This window comes from Thamnophis sirtalis, unplaced genomic scaffold (genome assembly GCF_051295495.1).
Source record: "Thamnophis sirtalis isolate CommonGarterSnake01/CBP01778 unplaced genomic scaffold, rThaSir2_p1.2 scaffold_2, whole genome shotgun sequence".
NCBI lineage: Eukaryota > Metazoa > Chordata > Lepidosauria > Squamata > Natricidae > Thamnophis > Thamnophis sirtalis.
Window position 1 is genome coordinate 2,724,927 of NW_028261382.1, and position 18,354 is coordinate 2,743,280.

Consider the following 18,354-nt stretch of genomic DNA (forward strand, 5'->3'; position numbering starts at 1 on the left):
TGGCTACACCCAAATGCTCACATGACCACCGAGCCATACATACCCAGCTGGTCATTAGGGCAGAGAACTGGTTGTTAAATTATTTGAACCCCACCACTGCTCCTTTCCCTCTGGTTCCTTCAACACCAGAAAGGTCTGCAGCCATCTGTAAAACAATTCCAGCCAAGACTGCTGTCCGTAGAAACATTTCGTTTCTCTGCAGTTGTTGGCTTTTCTTCCTTTCCAGCTCAACATCTGGATCCACGTGTGGGGGGGGGGAAGAGTCAACTGTGAGGGATCCAGGCCATTGAGGGGGGGGGGTTGGTTGACTTCCTGTGCAGTGCACACAGCTATGCCTTCAACATCATTCAGTGTCCTCCATCCCAGGATGAGATGTTGGCCCTCTGCCTATAAACCAAACATCCCTATTATGGTTGCGACAGACGGCAGCTCTTTGGCGTTCTTCCTCGGAGATCTTCAGAGATGCTATCGTCTTTTTCCCCCCCTCATTGTTCGGGAGGGAAGAGCCTTTGTCACCAACTGCTCTGGACTTCTTCGGCCACCGATCGGCCCTTGCCAAGATCTTCTCCTCTCCAAAACCATGTAGTCCAAGTAGGATCGTTCGTGAGTCTTCCTCCCCCAAAACAGACACTGGTGTGAGTCACCCCACTTTTCCTGCCCTTCCAAGCAGATGTTTTTCCTTTGTGTGGGTCACAATGACAGCATTGCAAGGATAATCTCTTCTGCCAAAACACCGAACGTCAAGGAGGAATAAATGAATTTGGTTCGGCCCCCGAATGGTCTCAAACCCGAGGAGTAAATTTGCAAAGGAGTCGGATGTCAACAGTTCCACCGCGATCCATCCAAGGAGCAAAGGTGGGCTGTTTCTGAATCCTGAACCCCCGGGCTCCACCTTTAAGAAAAAAAAATCCCCACTGAATCGCGACGGCACTGATGGTTGTTATTTTTGGATGGCGCGTCGCCCACCCAAGTCGTAAAAAAGAGAAGAACCGTGATCACTTCTCCCGAGACAGAGATAACGATGAATTTCCTCTCTACCGCAGCTATCAACCTTTCTAGGCAGTTTACGATAAGGCCATAAAACCAAGGTGAAAACCATGAATATGAAAAATGAATTGGAAGCCCTCCCTGGTGAAGGCAAAGTCTGCCCGGAATGTCATGTTTTAAGAGCAAATTACATCTCGCCCCTGGGGTCCCACAAGGCAGCAGGGAAAACCTGCCTTTTAAAAAATACTCCCAATGGGTTATCTGCAGAGCTTGAGCCCCCAAAATGGTCCAACAGAAACTAAGTTGGGGGGGGGGAGAAAGAGGGCGTGATGGGCAGTACCAACATTTGATGAACAAACAAAACATAATTTTACGGGGCCCACTCATTATTTTTCTGGAATGGCTTCTTCTAACTTTAATCTCTCTCTCTCTCTCTCTCTCTCTCTCTCTCTCTCTCTCTCTCTCTCTCTCTCTCTCCCTCCCTCCTCCCTCCCTCCCTCCCTCCCTCCTCTCTCTGTCTCCTTCTGTCTCTCTCCCTCTTTCCCCACTCTCTCTCTTTGTCTGTCTATTTCTCTCTTTCTCTTCCCCTTCTCTGTCTTTTTCTGTTTATCTCTCTCTCTCTCTCTTTCTGTCTCTTTCCCACCCCCTATGTCTTTCTCAGTCTTTCTATTTATCTCTCCCTCTCTTTCTCTCTCTCTCCCTCTCTCTCTGTTTTTCTGCCTCTCTCTTTCTCTCTCTCTCTCTGTCTTTGTCTGTCTCCTGTCTCTCTCTTTCCCTCTTTCCCCACTCTCTCTCTTTGTCTGTCTATTTCTCTCTTTCTCTTCCCCTTCTCTGTCTTTTTCTGTTTATCTCTCTCTCTCTCTCTTTCTGTCTCTTTCGCACCCCCTATGTCTTCCTCAGTATTTCTATTTATCTCTCCCTCTCTTTCTCTCTCCCTCTCTCTCTCTCTGTTTTTCTGCCTCTCTCTCTCTCTCTCTCTCTCTCTCTCTCTCTGTCTTTGTCTGTCTCCTTCTGTCTCTCTCTTTCCCTCTTTCCCCACTCTCTCTCTTTGTCTGTCTATTTCTCTCTTTCTCTTCCCCTTCTCTGTCTTTTTCTGTTTATCTCTCTCTCTCTCTTTCTGTCTCTTTCGCACCCCCTATGTCTTCCTCAGTATTTCTATTTATCTCTCCCTCTCTTTCTCTCTCCCTCTCTCTCTCTCTGTTTTTCTGCTTCTCTCTCTCTCTCTCTGTCTTTGTCTGTCTCCTTCTGTCTCTCTCTTTCCCTCTTTCCCCACTCTCTCTCTTTGTCTGTCTATTTCTCTCTTTCTCTTCCCCTTCTCTGTCTTTTTCTGTTTATCTCTCTCTCTCTCTTTCTGTCTCTTTCGCACCCCCTATGTCTTCCTCAGTATTTCTATTTATCTCTCCCTCTCTTTCTCTCTCCCTCTCTCTCTCTCTGTTTTTCTGCTTCTCTCTCTCTCTCTGTCTTTGTCTGTCTCCTTCTGTCTCTCTCTTTCCCTCTTTCCCCACTCTCTCTCTTTGTCTGTCTCTTTCTCTCTTTCTCTTCCCCTTCTCTGTCTTTTTCTGTTTATCTCTCTCTCTCTCTCTTTCTGTCTCTTTCCCACCCCCTATGTCTTCCTCAGTCTTTCTATTTATCTCTCCCTCTCTTTCTCTCTCTCTCTCTCCCTCTCTCAATTTCTTTGCAGAGCTAATATTGCAAAGATGCAGTGGATATTTAAAACACACCAAGCCATTGCTGTGGAATGCACTACCTGACCCCCCAACCCTCCAAACTTTAACCTTAGACTGCCTACTGTCGACCTCACCTCTTTCCTTTCCTAAGAGGTCTTTAAGGGGCGTCCATAATTGCACCAATGTGCCCAGCATCCCTGTCCTAATATTCCTTTTTTTATTCATATCCTTTTCATGCATTCAAAATCATGTTTATACTTGTAATCTGTTATCTAATCCACGCTTGACGAAATAAGCCGAGGTGGCGCAGTGGTTAAATGCAGCACTGCAGGCCACTTCAGCTGACTGCAGTTCTGCAGTTCGGCTGTTCAAATCTCACCGGCTCAGGGTTGACTCAGCCTTCCATCCTTCCGAGGTGGGTAAAATGAGGACCCGGATTGTTGTTGGGGGCGATATGCTGACTCTGTAAACCGCTTAGAGAGGGCTGGAAGCCCCACGAAGCGGTATATAAGTCTAACTGCTATTGCTATAAGCAAGCAAGCAAAGAAGGAAACATCCAGAGCTCTTCAAGAAGAAGATGAAGGAGAGAGAGAGAGAGAAACCTCTTTGGGAAGGAATGAAAATAAGTGGGGCTATTCAAGGACCAGGTTTGGCCCCCCAAGTCTCCGAAGCTCCATTGCAAGGAGTAAGTCCAGGCGGGAGCCTCCGAGGCAGGCCGTATTCTGCCAGAGCCATAGCAAAAGGAGAATAAACTAGGGAGCCTTCTGGCCTGCATCCCTGTTGCCTTAGCAACCGGGCAGCCAATGTGCAGAGGAGGAACTGGTTGATGTTCCACAAGGGCAGCTGGTGGGTGTGTCGATCCAGAGGAAGGGGCCGGAAAGATGCTTCAGGAATGATTCCTTTTCAGGCGGCCGCCTGCTCGACTCCCAGCTAAGCCGAAAAGCTGCCGCAGCGGAGTTACCCCATTGAAGCAAAGAGCGGTGATTTTCATTGGTTCTCATAAGAACCAGCCCAGGTCCATTCCCCGTTAAGGACAAGAACCATCTGTCTTCTTCCACAGTATAAGCCTCCAGGCCTGTTGGGTTTCCCAGGGGTCTCCCTACCCAGCCCTTGGCCAGCTTCAGGCCAGTTGGATTTTCGAAGACTGGTCAAGGTTGGATAGGTCTAAGATGGCTTAGAAGGGTTCTTTGCTCACTGGTTGTCAAGATAAAAGAGGTGTCCACTTTTTATATTTGGCACTGTCCGTTCTTCCTTCCTTCCTTCCTTCCTTCCTTCCTTCCTTCCTTCCTCCCTCCCTCCCTCCCTCCATCCCTCCCTTCCTGTCCTCCCCTCTTCCTCTCCTTTCTTCCTTCCTGTCCTCCCCTCTCCTTTCTTCCTTCCTGTCCTCTCCTCTCCTTCCTTTCTGTCCTCCCCTCTCCTTCCTTCCTTCTTGTCCTCCCCTCTCCCTCTTCTTTCTTCCTTCCTGTCCTCCCTCCCGCTCCTTTCTTCCTCCCCTCTCCTTCCTTCCTTCCTCCCCTCCCCTCTCCTTCCTTCCTTCATTCCTGTCCTCCCCTCTCCCTCTCCTTCCTTCCTGTCCTCCTCTCTCCCTCTCCTTCCTTCCTTCCTGTCCCTCCCTCTCCCCTCCTTCCTTCCTTCCCCTCTCCCTCTTCTTCTCCTTTCTTCCTTCCCCTCTCCTTCTTCCTCTCCTCCCTCCCTTCTTCCCTCCCTCCTTCCTGAAAAAGAAGAGGACCAGGAGACTGATTTTTTTTTAAGAAAAAGGCTTGCATCCATCTGTTTGGGGATCTGTCAGCTCCTGTGACGGCCACAATTCCATTGTTGAATTCTGAGCGGACTCTTGTGATCCCAAGGCAGGAGGATGTTTGATGTTCCCCAGTGAGAAATAGCCCTCTGGATCCCTGTCAGAGCTGTCTCTCGGATGGCCATGATGGCTGCTTTCATCTGGTCATGTTCTGGCTTCCCCTTGATCCCATCCGTCTTTCTCTTCCTTCCTCTCTTATGGGTTGCTGCATTCCGGGGTTTAGCTTCTCTTAATGGCTTTTTTTTTTGGGGGGGGGGAGAGAGGATATGGTGGGTTTGTCTTAAGCTGCTAGGAGCAGGGACATCTGCAGGATGGGTAGAACAGCCAAGAGAGTCCATGAAACATATATGCAAATACTTCAAGTACAAATTGGTTGGAGAATAACTAAGGGAGAGATCAAATACCTCCTTTTCCAAACTTCCCTTCTCCTCCCTCCCTCCCTCCCTCCCTCCCTCCCTCCCTCCCTCCCTCCCTTCCTTCCTTCCTTCCTTCCTTCCTTCCTTCCTTCCTTCCTTATAGCAATAGCAATAGCAGTTAGACTTATATACCGCTTCACAGGGTTTTCTGCCCTCTCTAAGCGGTTTACAGAGTAAGCATATCGCCCCCAACAACAATCCGGGTCCTCATTTTACCCACCTCGGAAGGATGGAAGGCTGAGTCAACCCTGAGCCGGTGAGATTTGAACCGCTGAACAGCAGAACAGCAGTCAGCTGGAGTAGCCTGCAGTGCTGCATTTAACCACTGCGCCACTTCGGCTCTTCCTTCCCTTCCTTCCTTCCTTCCTTCCTTCCTTCCTTCCTTCCTTCCTTCCTTCCTTCCTTCCTTCCTTCCCTCCCTCCCTCCCTCCCTCCCTCCCTCCCTCCCTCCCTCCCTCCCTCCTTCATTCTCTTCCTTCCTCTTTCCTTTCCTTTATTTTCCTTTCCTCTCCCCTTCCCTTCCTTTCCTTTCCTTCCTTTCCCTTCTGTCTTATGTTTATTCACCTATTTTAAATGATATTCAACCACCGATGTAACCTTTTTCTTCTTATCTAAACCGATCGCCCATTTATCTGAACTTGCCTTCAATGCATTTGAAGAAGTCTAAACAATTTCTTGTTGATAACAGGGTGCCCAGTTCGTATCTGTAGCTTATAATGAAAGATTTGTCTCTTGCCATGAACTGAAGCAATTACTCGGAGGATGGGAGGGAGGGGAAGTCGCGAGCGTGGCTAAGGAAGCCCTACCCTTTGGGGTTGGGTGAGGATTTGATCAAAGGGCATTCTGGGTGCCACCTTGCCTTTGTGGGTCCCTTCGGCCCTGAACCCCGCTCCTGGGGTTCCAGATCTGCATGTACTCAAGTCATGTCAATGTTATTTTACACAGAGGGGACGTAGTGGTGCATTCTTCCCCACAGAGTGTAGCGTTGTTCTTCCAATGGCAACCTCTGCCCTGAAGAAACCCAACGAGAAAGCTGCTCGCTTCATCAAGCCTGGGTGCTCTCCAAATCCAGCCAGAGCGCCAGTAAGCCAGAAAAAGTACGCCTTAATCAGTGCCAAATTTAAAGGTGAGTTGGGCGCCAGGGGGAAAAGAAACGATGCCCAGGTACAGGGGTGTTCCCAGTGATCAGGAAAGGAGGGTCTCGTAGCTTCTTGTCATGTCTATGCCTATATTAGAGGCCCTTTGAGAGCTGTGTGCAACGCGATTTCTTTTTAATGTATGCCGATTAGTGTACATTCAAGGTGACAATAAAGTCTTCTCTTCTCTTCTCCCCTCCCCTCCCCTCTCCATCTCTCCTCCCCTCTCCTATTCTCTATTCTGTTCTTTCTATTTCTTTCTATTCTATTTCTATTCTGTTCTTCTCTTGTCTTTCCCTCCCTCTCCTCTCCTATACTATCCTATTCCATTCTTTCTAATCTATTTCTATTTCTATTCTGTTCTTCTCTTCTCTTTCCCTCCTCTCCTCTCCTATTCTCTATTCTATTCTGTTCTGTTCTGTTCTGTTCTGTTCTGTTCTGTTCTGTTCTACTCTACTCTACTCTACTCTACTCTACTCTACTCTACTCTACTCTATTCTTTCTATTTCTTTCTATTCTATTTCTATTTCTATTCTGTTCTTCTCTTCTCTTTCCCTCCTCTCCTCTCCTATTCTCTATTCTATTCTATTCTATTCTATTCTGTTCTGTTCTGTTCTACTCTACTCTACTCTATTCTTTCTATTTCTTTCTATTCTATTTCTATTTCTATTCTGTTCTTCTCTTGTCTTTCCCTCCTTCTCCTCTCCTATTCTCCTATTCTATTCTATTCTATTCTATTCTATTCTATTCTATTTCTATTTCTATTTCTATTTCTATTTCTATTTCTATTTCTATTTCTATTTCTATTCTGTTCTTCTCTTCTATCCTATCCTATCCTATCCTATCCTAGGTCACATGTGGTCACATGATCTTCATTTTCAACGTTTTGGGACAATTTCCTAGCCAGTCATGCAATCCCTCACTTCCTTCCCCATCCAGCAGCAGCCACTTACCTGTCTGCTGGGAAGGGAAGGGAAGAAGGAAGGGAAGGGAGAAAGAAATAGGAAGGAAGGAAGGAAGGAAGGGGAAGGGAGAAGTGGGAGAAAGAAAGAAATATAGAGAAAGGAAGAAAGGAGGGAAGGAAGGAAGGGGAAGGGAGAAGTGGGAGAAGGAAAGAAATATAGAGAAAGGAAGAAAGGAAGGAAGGAAGGAAGGAAGGGAAGGGAAGAGATGGGGAAGGGAAAGGAAAAGGGGAAGGGGAGATTTAGAATGCTTCCTGCCAGACAAGGAACGCAATGGGGAAGCCAGCAGGAAATCAATCCTGGGCTGTTTCTTTGTTTAGCTAAGGAAATACTTCCCAAACGGTGACCCAATGGGATACATATTGCCTAGGAGTCTTGCCAAATTTGAGCTTGCGGTAAAAGGGAAATGTTCACAAGAGAACTTGGATGACCAAATGATTAATGCTCCCAAAAGAGAATGACCAGACCAAGTCCTGTTGCTTTCGGCCAAGACTTTGCCTATGACTCCACTTCTCCAGTTGTGTTTCCAGGAAAGCTTTCTCTGGTTCTCTGCTTGTGATCCCATTGACAGCTTTGATCCCATTTTAGGTCCAGGACCTGGGAAGTATAACCGATGGCCTTGTACTGGTATTAAGAATCACGACTCCACCAAGTATGCTGAACCAGCTTATACCATGCGTGTGAAGTCCAGCCCAAAAAGTAAGCAGGGGAAGGGATTCTGGATCCTGAAGAAACTCATCCAAGATTCTGATTGATTCAGGCTAATCATGAATGCATTGTGTTCTAATCACCAAGCAAACTTTACCTGTATTGTGCAGTTTGTATTCCTGAGGCCTACACACAGTGGCTCAACGGCTAAGACGCTGAGCTTGTCGATCAGAAAGGTCGGCCGTTCGGCGGTTCGAATCCCTAGCGCCACATAATGGAGTGAGCTCCCATTACTTGTCCCAGCTTCTGCCAACCTAGCAGTTCGAAAGTACGCAAGTAGAAAAATAGGGACCACCTTTGGTGGGAAGGACCTCATGACCATGGAGACGTCTTCAGACAGAGCTGGCTCTTCGGCTTTGAAACAGAGATGAGCACCGCCCCCTAGAGTCAGGAACGACTAGCACATAGGTGCGAGGGCAACCTTTACTTTTACCTTTGAGACTTATTGTTTAAGGGAATTTAGATAGGAATATTGTAATATGTGAAGTGCTAGAAGTTCTTATAGCCTACTTAAGCTCACCAGACTTCTATTGCATTAAGAGATCCAGATGTTTATTATTAACCTTACCATGAGAGCAACTGGTTCATGAATCAACCTTGTTCTCAAGAAAGCAAAGTAGAAAAATAGGGAACACTTCAGAGGTGGGTTCCTACCAGTTCGCACCTATTCGGTAGAACCGATTCGTCAAATCTACCAAACCGGTTAGAAGAGGTTCCACCAGTGGACCCGGAAAGCAGGCCACACCTACAGAAGAGGTTCCAAATTTTTTTGAAACCCACCCCTGGTCCTTGGATATGATTATTCTACACTATCATGCTCATATTTATAAAACTCAGTGCCTCTGTGAAAGGCAAGGATGACTACTGCGTTTGTGGTGCAATCAGAACATTGCGTGTGTTGAAGTTGTTTTAACGCAAACCAAAGATGCCTTTTAAAAAACAAGTTTACATCCTATTCTTATGCATGCCAGTGCTATGTGTGGGGTAATTTAAGGTGGTTCTGACAAAATGTCGTCGGCATCTTCATATCCGGTCACATGGGTGGCAAGCCACTCCCATCCAGTTACATGGGTGGCAAGCCACTCCCATCTGGTCACATGGATGGCAAGCCACTCCCATCTGGTCACATGGGTGGCAAGCCACTCCCACAAAGGAGGCCACACCCACAGGGTAGGTTTGAACAATTTTTGAAACCCACCACTGGAACACTTGATGTTCTGCGCACCTTCGCCGTTGAGTCATGCCGGCCACATGACCACGGAGATATATTTGGACAGCGCTGCCTCTTTGGCTTTGAAACGGAAATGAGCACCGCCCCCTAGAGTCAGGAACGACTAGCACATATGTGCGAGGGGAACCTTTTTTTACCATGTTTTCAGGCCCAAAATGAACAGATCTCAGGAGACTTGTGATCAAAACTCCTTTTTTTTAAAAAGTCTCCATTTGAACAAGAGTGATGGCCCAGGAGGAAATCTAAATTCTGTTATTCTCACCTTCATAGAGAAAAATCAAAACAGGACTTTGGGGGTTTCAAAAACCAAGGCCAGAAGCAAAGAAACAGCATTAAACCTTCCTATCGTATGTATTTCCAACAGAATCTTCAACTAATCCTGAATGGAAATCAGCTCAATGGCGCAATTCACCCTTCTAAGTGACCCTTTTCAAGGCTTTAGGGGAAATGAGGTCTTAAGGACAGGGTAGAGGACTCTGCTGGGGCTTCTTCAGAAGACATTCTCAACGTAATGAGGTTATGATTGAAGTGGCCTGACTCGTAAGCAGGCTCTTGTATGGCTGAAAACCTGGAGAAAAACCTCGGAGTCCATCTAAATCTTGGCAACATTAAGACTCACGGACTTTAACACTCCGGAATTCCTTAGCCAACCTGGATAGCAATAGCAATAGCAGTAGACTTATATACCGCTTCATAGGCCTTTCAGGCCTCTCTAAGCGGTTTACAGAGAGTCAGCATATTGCCCCCAACAATCTGGGTCCTCATTTTACCCACCTCGGAAGGATGGAAGGCTGAGTCAACCCTGAGCCGGTGAGATTTGAACCGCTGACCTGCTGATCTAGCAGTAGCCTGCAGTGCTGCATTTAACCACTGCGCCACCTTGGCTCTTGGATGGCTGAGGGATTCTGGAAGTTGAAGTTGGCAAGTCTTAAAGTTGCCACGTTTGGAGACCCCCCTGATCTAAAGTAAGGATGATCAGTCTGTGGCTTCTCTACCTGTTGAACTTTAGTTCTCACCAACAATTCTTAGCTTGACTAAGGGTTGACAGGAGCTGCAGTTCATCAACAACTGACAGACTGATCAGAATATCAAATAGATAGATAGATAGATAGATAGATAGATAGATAGATAGATAGATAGATAGATAGATAGATAGATGGAATTGTCCTAAAAATGCGAGTTCCAGGTGTAGTTATAAAAGAAGCAGACATTATGATCTCCAGAACTTTTAAAATATATTGCTCAGTGAGCTTTCGTTAGCATTCATCAGAGTGTAAAAGCCATTAAAGAGATACCTGCCTTTATAGAGCCGAGGTGGCGCAGTGGTTAAATGCAGCACTGCAGGCTACTTCAGCTGACTGCAGTTCTGCAGTTCGGCTGTTCAAATCTCACCGGCTCAGGGTTGACTCAGCCTTCCATCCTTCCGAGGTGGGTAAAATGAGGACCCAGATTGTTGTTGGGGGCAATATGCTGACTCTGTAAACTGCTTAGAGAGGGCTGAAAGCCCTATGAAGCGGTATATAAGTCTAACTGCTATTGCTATTGCTATACAATGTTAATCAATTTGGCCATTGCATCAGGCATGTTCCTGGGGAGGAACAGCCCAAGCTGTGTTCGATAAGGAAGGAAGGAATAGGAGCATCGATTAACATGCCTGATGTAAGAACAACAAAGCTAATCACAGGTGGGAGAGACGGGGGTGTGTGCTGTCCCAACAATATATAGCTAATATAGGAATTAAGAGCCGTCTCCTTTAAGAAACTACCTCATGGGAAATGTAACTACCCTTATGGGAAATGTAGTCCCATAACATGTGACCACATCTGTGCTCCCTGATTGGGCAGTGGGGTACTCTGCCCGGGGAAATTGATTTATTACTGGGCATTCACTGAATCTCCTTCAGTTCTACCAGAAGCAGCTTTGCACCAGCGGCATGGGTTAGAGGAAATTAATGTCTTTTTACACTATGTGATGGGACAGATCATGGAAAGTCAGAAGAATCTTAACACTGAACTGTAAGTTTTGCTATGAAGGATGCCTGATAATAAACGTGGTTGGAAAGAGATTCCTAAGTGTGGAGTTAACTGGCTGCCCGAGCAGAACCTCATTGCCCGGGGCAGAACAGGGTGGATGGTACTATCATGTACGCAAAGGCCAATGGGATTAACATTGTATAAAGCAGTGTTTCTCAACCTTGGTAACTTGAAGATGTCTGGACTTCAACACCCAGAATTCCCCAGCCAGCGAATGCTGGCTGGGGAATTCTGGGAGTTGAAGTCCAGACATCTTCAAGTTGCCAAGGTTGAGAAACACTGGTATAAAGGCAGGTATCTCTTTAATGGCTTTTACACTCTGACAATGTTAGCAGCGGCTAACGAAAGCTCAATGAGCAATATATATTTTAAAGGTTCCGGAGAACTTTTACTGCATATATATAAATATACATATTCACCCGTGTTTAATTATGTGTATATATGGGTGAAAAGCAGTCTATATTCATTCCATCGAAACGTTGAGTTGGGCTTGGCAACTGAGCAAGTAAGTAAAGATGGTATAATATTGAAGTGATGCGTTCCGTATCTTTTGATGACTTAGCGACGGCTATTTCCCCCAAAGTCGTTGCAAAAATAAAAAAGTCCAGCTGAGAGTTTATTACAGCAGACTCTCTAAAGGGCTGGGGAAAAAAAATGTTCGGATTCTCCTCGCTAGAAGTTGACACAAGGTTGGATGGCCACCTGCTGGGAATTAAGTGGACTGAGTGGTTTCCTTTCCTGAGCATGACTCATAAAGGGCTGTTTTGATTCATTCGTTTTCTGAATCTGCAATTTTAGGCTCAGCTAGAAGTTTAATTACCCCCTGAAAGACTGTGACCACCAGTTTATTTGGAAAGTGGCCCTTCTCGCCACCTCAAGCATTTTGGTAGCTAGATAAATGGATGGTCCTGAGAACCACATGACGTCATCCAGAAAACTAGCTTCGGCTTCATAAGACAATTCTTCTTTCCTTTTGCAAGCCATCATGGTTCTGGAGAGCCCCGGACCTTGTTACTATGTGGATCCTAGTATATCCCGCTTAGGGATCTGGAGGCCGGTCTCATTCTTCATACGACAGCGAGGAAAGAGCACAAGTAAGTTGCAAGTTGTAGGTGCTTCCATTGGAATGATTGGGGGTGGGGTGTGGGTGGAGGTATGGGAGGTGAAAAGGTTCCTGAGAAATGAATCGAAGTTTTTCCCAGTCAAAGAGAAATGTCTCGTTGGCCTCGCTTAGAAACCACGAATGGGATGAAAAGATACGTAAGTTCTTGTTATGGTGTTTGATGTTTAATAAATTTATAGGCCGCCCAATCCCGAAGGACTCCGGGCGGCTTACAACAATGCATTTAAAAAATAATAATTAAAAACACAGAAACATAGATTAAAAAGACCACAACATACACCCAGTCTAATCGGGGCTGGAACTCAATCATTGAATTGAATTGAATTTTATTATTTGTATGCCGCCCTTCTCCGGGAGGGACTCAGGGCGGCGAACAACTCAAAAGGGGAAAAGGGGAACATAGGACAGAATACAAGTAATTAAAATAGCCAAGAATCACACAACCACACAAGTCGAGAGGGGAGGGAACTCATCAACTCATCAGTTGAGTTCAACAGCCCGGGGCCTGCCGGAATAGCCAGGTCTTAATAGCTTTTCGGAAGGCCACGAGAGTGGGTAGGGTCCGGATCTCTGGGGGGTATTTTCAGAGAGGTCCCAAAAAGCTTGGACACCCCAAGCGCAACCATATTCAAGATGGAGAATCAGATACGTGCTTCCTTTGGCCTTGATATGGAGTCTCCTTCCTAATCCCAGCAGCAATTTTAGGCTCAGCTAGAAGTTTAATTACCTCCTGAAAGACTGTGACCACCAGTTTATTTGGAAAGTGGCCCTGTTTTACAGGAACCAGGCTAATTCTTTTAAATGGGGTGGCAGGATTTCAGAACAACAGAGTTGGGAGGAACCTTGGAGGTCTTCTAGTCCAACCCCCTGCTCAAGCAGGGGACCATATACATCCTGAATGGTAAATTCACAGGATTCTTCTCCCTCCACCAGGCATATGTATCAATTTGCACGAGACTGTGATGTTTCTCTGGGTCATATATGGGGGGTGTATGTGGGTCTATGCATAATGGTTATCTTTTGAGAGCTGTGTGCAGCGAAATTTCATTATAATGTATGCTGGTTAGTCTACATTACATGCAGTGGTAGGTTGCTCTTACTGTCGCTACTGGTACACTGCTCACGGGGCCGCGAGTCCTGTTTATGCACGCACACTGCACACACATGTGCAATCCACCGCCGCTGTGAGACCCAGCTGCTTTTTGGGACTCACGCAGGCACTGTGCACGTGTGCGCAATTGGCCAGTTGCTTTAAAAACAGGTATGGAATGCGCAGGGGGGAGGGGAATGAGCCACCGTACCGGTACGCTGTCAGCTGCTCTTGGCTACTACCGGTACAGCCGTACCGTACCGAGAGGAACTCAACACTGTTTACACGTGACAGAACTTCTATTCTATTCCTGTTCTATTCTACTCTATACATGTCTATATTTTACCCTTCCCTCCCATAGCTTAAGCAGGGACTGGACTAGAACAGGGGCCAACAACCCAGGGCTCTGGAGCCGCATGTGGCTCTTTCATCCCTCTGCTGCGGCTCCCTGTTGCTCAAAGTATGTGTCACAACTGCCAATGTGCGACGCCTGCTGGACACGTGATTTATTGAGCTTTTCGACCCCTGGTATGGCAACCACGGATAAATCCAAGGAAAGTAAAGTTTCAGCAGGAAACAGAAGGTTTAATTCAACTACCTTGGCTAGTTCTGTGGCTGATCAGGAAATAGTCAGGCATGGGAAATATATTGTGGCTCCGGGTGTTTTCTTTTCTGTGGGAAACGGGTCCAAAAAGGCTCTTTGAGTGTTTAAGGTTGCCGACCCCTGGACTAGAAGGCCTCCAAGGTCCCTTCCAACTCTGTTTATTCTTTTAGACTCAATTGCCAGTAATAATATTCTCTGGCTCCCTAGATGTAGTGATAACGCCTTCCCCGAATGAGTATCACGTGGAGAAACTGCACCCTATTGATGAAGCGAATGCTCCCTCGTATACCATCGGTGCGAGAACGCCCTACTGGCTGAACAGCCCAAATCCGGCTCCCAACAAATATGCAATGCCTGAGACGCTGGGCCCCAAGGTGCCCAATAAAAGGGCGTATCCCTGCCCGTCGATCTCTTCCATCGCTCCCGGGCGAGATTATGTGGTGAGAAAAGGGCCTGGCCCAGCCGCCTACACGGTTCCAGAGCCAGATGTGTACTTGAGACATCAACCATCCTATACGATGTCTCAAAGGTTGATTCCTTCCTGCAAGGAACATACTCCGGGGCCTCTGGACTATTGCGCGGAACGGGTCACCCTCCACAAGCCCAGAGCCCCGTGCTTCAGCCTGGGTGTTCGCCACTCCGAATATTCCCATGGCACACCTCCGGTTTGCCTCATCCAAGAGTGAGCGTGGACCACAATCGGAAGACCAGAAGACCTTCAGTGAGGTTCGGCTACCCAGGGTCTCATCCTGAGAGAACTTCACCCACTGGGTTCAAGCCAGCTGTTGGGCAGTGTGAGGAGAGAGTGTGCGTTAAGAAGCTGTGGATGGATGGTGGCTCAGTTGGAGTTGCAGGTCATTTTTCAGTCCATGGAAACCAAAGTTCTCCTTTGCAAGTGGCCAAGTTCTTCCTGACTTCTTCCTCGCCCTTCCGGAATCTCCTGATAATGTTTCCCACCCCCCCAAGAAAGTGTTTTTATCTATTGTTTACTCCTCACCATGGATTTATGGCTGGAAAAGGTTTCCGAAGAAAAGGGAGACAAATTGTCCTTTTTTTCTGTCATTATTTAGAGTACAATAAAACAATTTATTAGACCGTATGTCCACAGTACGCTTTCTTTGATGCAGAATTTCTCCTGGGGCCTTTGGATCCTGCTGTCCGTTTTGGGAAAGTAATTTGATTGTTTTCAGTAATCCAGAGACTTAAGTGAATTATTTCACCTTGAAACTCTGCCGTAAATACAGCTGGAATTCAGTTGAGTTGGGAATCTTAATTTGGGGCTCAAAGGATGAGCTACAAGATGATGCTGGACTACATTTCCCAGCATCCCACACCATTGTCCAAGTTGCCTTGGACTCCTGGAAAGTGTAGTTCGGCAAGTTATACTCAACACCAAGGAATGCACCATATGTAGTGGTAAGGATTACAGACCTTCTCCAGAAGATGGCAGCCTCGCCTTATGATTTTGGAGTAAATCTGGACCGCCTCCACTGAATCTCTACCTTTTGTAGGTGATAGCAACCCAACATGACAAGAAAACAAGGAGAAAGCAGGGCCTCCAGAAATATACTCCCCGAGGTAAAGGGATGGGCCAGTACTTATTCTGCGATTGCTCAGAAATGCAAATCCAGAAAGAAAGAACTACACACCACGCAGTGTCCCAAGTCAACCCTATCCTCCATGGGTGAAATTCATGTAGCTAAGCTATCTTGATTTAATTCAGAATTGGGGGGTGGGTGGGCTCACCAATCCGGTCCAGATGACTACTGGAAAAGGATCCAGAATTGTGTTTTGAAATGCTCCCCTGATTCTAGATCTTTTTTTAGATGCTGCGTTGGTAATGACAATAACGCTAATAGTAATTGAGATTAGGCTTTCTATGTTCCCATGTCTCATTGTCCTCGAGAAGAGGAAGAGAGATACCTCTTGCTTCTCTTTCATGCAAGTCAACATGGCGTCAGGGTTCCAAATAACATCCAAAATTAAATCAGAGTCGAAGTCTTTTCATGGAAGGCTTTCACCGAAGATATTTCCCTTCTGCCTTGAACTCTCCAACTGTTATGTTGCTTCTCCGAGCTTCCATCTTCTTTCCTTCTGATACCCAAGACACTAGGAATTCAAGTTCTCTATTCCATAAAGCGCGTTTTCAAGCCTGTGTGAAAAGCTTTGTCGTGCCACACCTCAAGCTTGTACATGTATGAGAACATTTTTTGAATATTCAAACCCTGCTACACATTAGGGAAGGTGTAACAGCCAGTTTAAGCATGCCAGATAAAGTGTTACACTTAGGAAATAAACTCCATAAATGGGTGTGCCTTGGGTGAACTTTTTCAGGTGCTTATTTCCCACCATGGGCCTTGATTGCTGAGAAACTGAAAATCACAAATTGGGATTAATTGCATAACATAAGTACACATGCATACTCATATTTCTGTCACCCAGTCTGTCCGTCTATCACCTATTTATCGGAGATAATGTTTTTTTATTTTCCATTTTTTCATTTTCATACACTCACATATATACTGTGCATAGCCAATGCCTTACAACATTAAACAATAATCACAGCAATTCCTCTTGTCAACAATACCCCCCAAAATAGAAACTCAATATACCTCTTCCACTCTCCATACATCTCTTTCTTCCACCCCCCTCCAACTTACTATCTTCCCTCCATCATCCCCCTCTACCCTACTTCCCCTCCCCCTCTACCACTCCTCTCTCCCGATCCACTCCCTCCCTTCCTTCTCACCTTCCCTCCCATCCTCTCTCCCATCCCTCTCTACCCATCTTTCTTCTATCCCACTCCTCCTCCCCTTGGTGTATTTCCACTATATGTCAATGTACTTAACTTGTCCTATTTTTACAGAGAAATTAAAGAAAAACAGTATACATGTGAAGTCACATTACATTGAAATCTAACACATCGTATCTAGTATATATCCCTCCCTCCCTCCACCCTCTCCCCCAACCCCCCACCTCCTCCCCCCCCCCGACTTCCCAGAGCCCGTACACGGTATAGATTTTTAACAAACACAGTCTAAAATATGTTGAGAAAAAAGAAATGGAAAAAAAAAGTTAATAACATCTCTACATTGATCTTAGCTTCTTCTTGCTAAGCTAACTTTGAACAATTTAAACCATTCCTGATCTTAAGCATAGGCTATCTGGAATTTCTTAGTCCCGTATTTGTTTTGTATATAGTCAATCCTATCACCTATTTATCAATGTTAAATAATCTTACATCCCAGAGAAAAATTGAACTGTGTGTTATCAGATGGTGGAGAAGACATTGACGATGAAGAAGGAGAAGCCAACGGAAGAGTGGATTTTCAGTGGTTTTTCTCTGTATAATATTGTACTGAATTTTGTTGCAAAAAACACTGAAAAAAACCGACTGTTTGAAACTGTTCCTAAATGAAGCAATACTATAATTACAAGGGGAAAAAAAAACCAACTAAATATGCAAACCAGATGTTGTTGGGCTCTGTTCTCTTTGAAAGAGTTTGTATTGTTATGCTCAATCGTTGCGCAACTTCGTGAGGCTGCCAGCCATGTTCAAAAGCCACCAGTTGTTAGCGGAACCATAATTTTCCTCTGATGTGGATCTGGTGGCTACTGACCGTCCAGTGAAGAACAAGAAGAAAGAAAGAAAGAAAGAAAGAAAGAAAGAAAGAAAGAAAGAAAGAAAGAAAGGGAAGTTTTTGGAAGCAGGTTGGAATTAATTGGTCAAAATACAACGTGCCAGATATCCACTCTAAATCTCAATGTTGCTTCCTTCTCTCCTATGGTTGACTCTTGGCCTTGAGTTCTCGCTGATCATTTTCTCACTAGAACTGATGAAGCTTCTTGGATAAGAAGCGATATGCCTCCTTCCTCAAGGGAAATTAATAGCCCAGTTGCCTTTCGGGGAAAAAACAAAACACTTTTGAAACAACCATGATCTGGGTGACTTAGAATATCCATGTATATTTTCTCACTAATAATTAGCATTATCCAGCTGTTGCTGTCTTCATGCTACAATAAGAGTTGAATATCTAACTAAGGCAGTGTTTCTCAACCTTGTCAACTTGAAGATGTCTGGACTTCAACTCCCAGAATTCCCCAGCCAGCGAATGCTGGCTGGGGAATTCTGGGAGTTGAAGTCCAGACATCTTCAAGTTGACAAGGTTGAGAAACACTGAACTAAGGGATGAATAAGTTAGAGGACACTCTGTCAGAATATTCATGAACTGGAATAGGGCATTGGTAACGAGGTCAGCCAATGAACAGGCATAGCAACTAAGCCAGCCAATGAGGGCTGTTTGGAAACTGAAAGTATTTGCTGGAGACAGCTAGGCGCCTGGGCGGGGCTTAGTCCACAGCTGCAAGTCTGTGCTGACAATTAAATTTTGTCTTTCTGCTGCTGGAACTGAAACCAATCTCTTCCCTCTACCACATTGGAAGAACCAGCCATTGGTATTGTATATGACTTACTGTATTTTTCAGACTATAAGATGCACCGGAGTATAAGACGCACCATGATTTTAAAGAGGAAAATTAAAAAAAAAAAGTTTTTTCGCTCTGCAGGATTCCCAAACCCTCTGCATGCCTCGTTTTTTG

General features: G+C 45.7%; 1 protein-coding gene across 1 annotated transcript; it reads left to right on the forward strand.

Annotated features, from left to right (window-relative positions):
- The first annotated feature begins 5,864 nt into the window (after positions 1-5,864).
- On the forward strand, positions 5,865-14,441 carry CIMAP1C (ciliary microtubule associated protein 1C). The gene is made up of 4 exons (XM_087703622.1): positions 5,865-5,994; positions 7,555-7,665; positions 11,919-12,032; positions 13,963-14,441. Exons 1-4 carry the CDS (start codon positions 5,865-5,867, stop codon positions 14,439-14,441), a joined length of 834 nt encoding a protein of 277 aa, XP_087559748.1.
- The last annotated feature ends 3,913 nt before the right edge of the window (positions 14,442-18,354 follow it).

Bases quoted from the DNA above. Each gene is read 5' to 3' on its own strand.
- CIMAP1C (XM_087703622.1), top strand. From the start codon at position 5,865: ATGGCAACCTCTGCCCTGAAGAAACCCAACGAGAAAGCTGCTCGCTTC. The intron at 5,995-7,554 runs GTGAGTTGGGCG...ATCCCATTTTAG, and splicing joins AATCAGTGCCAAATTTAAAG to GTCCAGGACCTGGGAAGTAT. The intron at 12,033-13,962 runs GTAAGTTGCAAG...CTGGCTCCCTAG, and splicing joins ACAGCGAGGAAAGAGCACAA to ATGTAGTGATAACGCCTTCC.